The 3,364-nt window shown below is 53.9% G+C and overlaps 1 protein-coding gene across 1 annotated transcript in view; it reads left to right on the top strand.

Moving 5' to 3' along the window:
* The window catches only part of thada (THADA armadillo repeat containing), a 50,571-nt gene continuing 47,207 nt past the window's right edge, over nt 1-3,364 (top strand). Inside the window, exons 1-4 of the mRNA XM_068741523.1 lie at nt 1-73; nt 1,584-1,693; nt 1,761-1,891; nt 3,253-3,293. Of these exons, the coding sequence (XP_068597624.1) occupies nt 1-73; nt 1,584-1,693; nt 1,761-1,891; nt 3,253-3,293 (355 nt within the window). The remainder of the gene's footprint in view (nt 74-1,583; nt 1,694-1,760; nt 1,892-3,252; nt 3,294-3,364) is intronic.

Raw genomic sequence — 3,364 nt, forward strand, 5'->3', positions numbered from 1 at the left:
ATGGTGGTGAAGAAGAAGACGGTTCAAGTGGAGGCTCTGGTCCTGGACGAGGAGACGCTCCACGAACTCTTAGGTAATGATGCTACCTGTGTGGACACGCCTCATTCTACCTGTGTGGACACGCCTCGTTCTACCTGTGTGGACACGCCTCATGCTACCTGTGTGGACACGCCTCGTTCTACCTGTGTGGACACGCCTCGTTCTACCTGTGTGGACACACCTCATTCTACCTGTGTGGACACGCCTCATGCTACCTGTGTGGACACGCCTCGTTCTACCTGTGTGGACACGCCTCGTTCTACCTGTGTGGACACCCTCGTTCTACCTGTGTGGACACGCCTCATGCTACCTGTGTGGACACGCCTCATGCTACCTGTGTGGACACGCCTCATGCTACCTGTGTGGACACGCCTCGTTCTACCTGTGTGGACACACCTCATTCTACCTGTGTGGACACGCCTCATGCTACCTGTGTGGACACGCCTCGTTCTACCTGTGTGGACACGCCTCGTTCTACCTGTGTGGACACGCCTCGTTCTACCTGTGTGGACACGCCTCATGCTACCTGTGTGGACACGCCTCATGCTACCTGTGTGGACACGCCTCGTTCTACCTGTGTGGACACGCCTCATCTACCTGTGTGGACACGCCTCGTTCTACCTGTGTGGACACGCCTCATGCTACCTGTGTGGACACGCCTCGTTCTACCTGTGTGGACACGCCTCGTTCTACCTGTGTGGACACGCCTCGTTCTACCTGTGTGGACACGCCTCGTTCTACCTGTGTGGACACGCCTCGTTCTACCTGTGTGACACGCCTCGTTCTACCTGTGTGGACACGCCTCATTCTACCTGTGTGGACACGCCTCATTCTACCTGTGTGACACGCCTCATGCTACCTGTGTGGACACGCCTCATGCTACTGTGTGGACACGCCTCGTTCTACCTGTGTGGACACGCCCTCGTTCTACCTGTGTGGACACGCCTCGTTCTACCTGTGTGGACACGCCTCGTTCTACCTGTGTGGACACGCCTCGTTCTACCTGTGTGGACACGCCTCGTTCTACCTGTGTGGACACGCCTCGTTCTACCTGTGTGGACACGCCTCGTTCTACCTGTGTGGACACGCCTCGTTCTACCTGTGTGGACACGCCTCATGCTACCTGTGTGGACACGCCTCGTTCTACCTGTGGGGCTAGGTCGGTGCTAGTTAGCATCGGAAGTTTAAAACCAATTTAAATAGCACTTGCTCAGATCCAGAATGGAGCCAGTAAAAAATATTTAATTGAAAACCCATTTATGGATTCAAATACTCGTTAAAAATACACAACAACTCCGATTTTATTTTACGTTTCCTGGTTGGTGTATAAAGATACCGAGAACAATCTAGAAGCTTCTGGTGCTGATCCAGATCACCATGTGGACGGTGCTGATCCAGTTAGGGGGGGGGCGAGCTGCTTGGGGGAGGTCTGTGCTCCGAGTGCGCATCTAACGTACGCCTGAATGAAGAAGCTTCCCGTGTGAACAGTCACTACCGGAGGAGTTGTGTCCATCCTGACTGTGTTTTGTGTTTTTCTCTCCAAGCGTCCCTCACTGTGAATGAGGAGGAGGATGCAGCCAATCAGCTCGCCCGGACGCTGCGGGCGTGTTTCGAGCAGAGGGAGCCGGTGCAGCAGATCCGCCTGATCAAAAAGGTGCGCTGACATTAAAGCCGTCCGTCGATGCTGCTTTAATGTCTCCTAACGAACCGCACGGCACCAGGCAGGGTCTCAGCTGGGGACTCTGGATGAAGAGCGGCCGGACGGCCGTCTCCTGGGGGCCTGCTTGCACGCGCTGTCTTCGGCCTACACCTCCCTGCGAGCTAGGAGCCCCATGCGGCGAGCCGTCGCAAGGTACGGGTCCTCTGGGTTAGGGTTAACGGCGTTGTAAATGTACGCGTTTGTGTTCAGCGACGAGAAACGGAACGCTCGGGCTGCATGCGGGGGCTGGTCATGTGACGAGAACAAGAAAAGGTTCATTTATTTCAGTAATGCCATTCACAAAGTGGAGCTTGGATATTATATTCATCCATTACACACACGCTGAGATAATGTTTACTCCTTTTAATTTTGATGGTTATAACTGACAATTAACGAAAATCTCAATTCAGTATCTCAGAAAATTAGAATATTAAGACCAATACCACTTTACATTCAGAGGAGGAGTCAGAATATCAAGATGTATTTCACGGTCCGGGATTCAGGACACGTCTGTGTGCTGCTTCCTGAAGCCCTGACTTCAGCTGCGGTCCACTCTGAATGTCCCCCCTCTGAATGTCCCCGCTCTGAATGTCCCCCCTTCCCCCACTCTGAATGTCCCCCATTCTGAATGTCCCCCGCTCTGAATGTCCCCCGCTCTGAATGTCCCCCACTCTGAATGTCCCCCCCTGTGTGAATGTGGGGGACATTTGTCTCTGTTAATGTGCTCGGACAGCGAGCTCTGAACAGCCGGCCTCTTCAGCAGTGACCTTTCGTACTGCAGGTACACACACTACTGCAGGTACACACACTACTGCACGTACACACACTACTGCAGGTACACACACTACTGCAGGTACACACACTACTGCACGTACACACACTACTGCAGGTACACACGCTACTGCACGTACACACGCTACTGCACGTACACACGCTACTGCACGTACACACGCTACTGCAGGTACACACACTACTGCAGGTACACACACTACTGCACGTACACACACTACTGCACGTACACACACTACTGCACGTACACACACTACTGCACGTACACACACTACTGCACGTACACACACTACTGCAGGTACACACAATACTGCAGGTACACACACTACTGCAGGTACACACACTACTGCACGTACACACACTACTGCACGTACACACACTACTGCAGGTACACACACTACTGCAGGTACACACACTACTGCAGGTACACACACTACTGCAGGTACACACACTACTGCACGTACACACACTACTGCACGTACACACGCTACTGCAGGTACACACGCTACTGCACGTACACACACTACTGCAGGTACACACGCTACTGCACGTACACACACTACTGCAGGTACACACGCTACTGCAGGTACACACACTAGGAATCCGGGGTTGGCGGCGTCCTGACCCTCCTTCCTGCTGCTGCCGGTGCTCGAGGTGGGCCGGTACGCACCGGTACCGAGTACCGGGTCTTCCCTTGAGCTCCGTTTTAATCCTTCTCATCGTAGCCGCACGGCACCGAGCGCACGACGCAAGCTAATGGGGAAGCGTGAGTTAGTGGCAGGGATTCGATCCGGCAACCTCTGCATCAATGGATTGAGCCGTGCGTGCTACGGCTTT

The sequence above is a fragment of the Brachionichthys hirsutus genome, chromosome 7 (genome assembly GCF_040956055.1).
Source record: "Brachionichthys hirsutus isolate HB-005 chromosome 7, CSIRO-AGI_Bhir_v1, whole genome shotgun sequence".
Classification (NCBI taxonomy): Eukaryota; Metazoa; Chordata; class Actinopteri; order Lophiiformes; family Brachionichthyidae; genus Brachionichthys; species Brachionichthys hirsutus.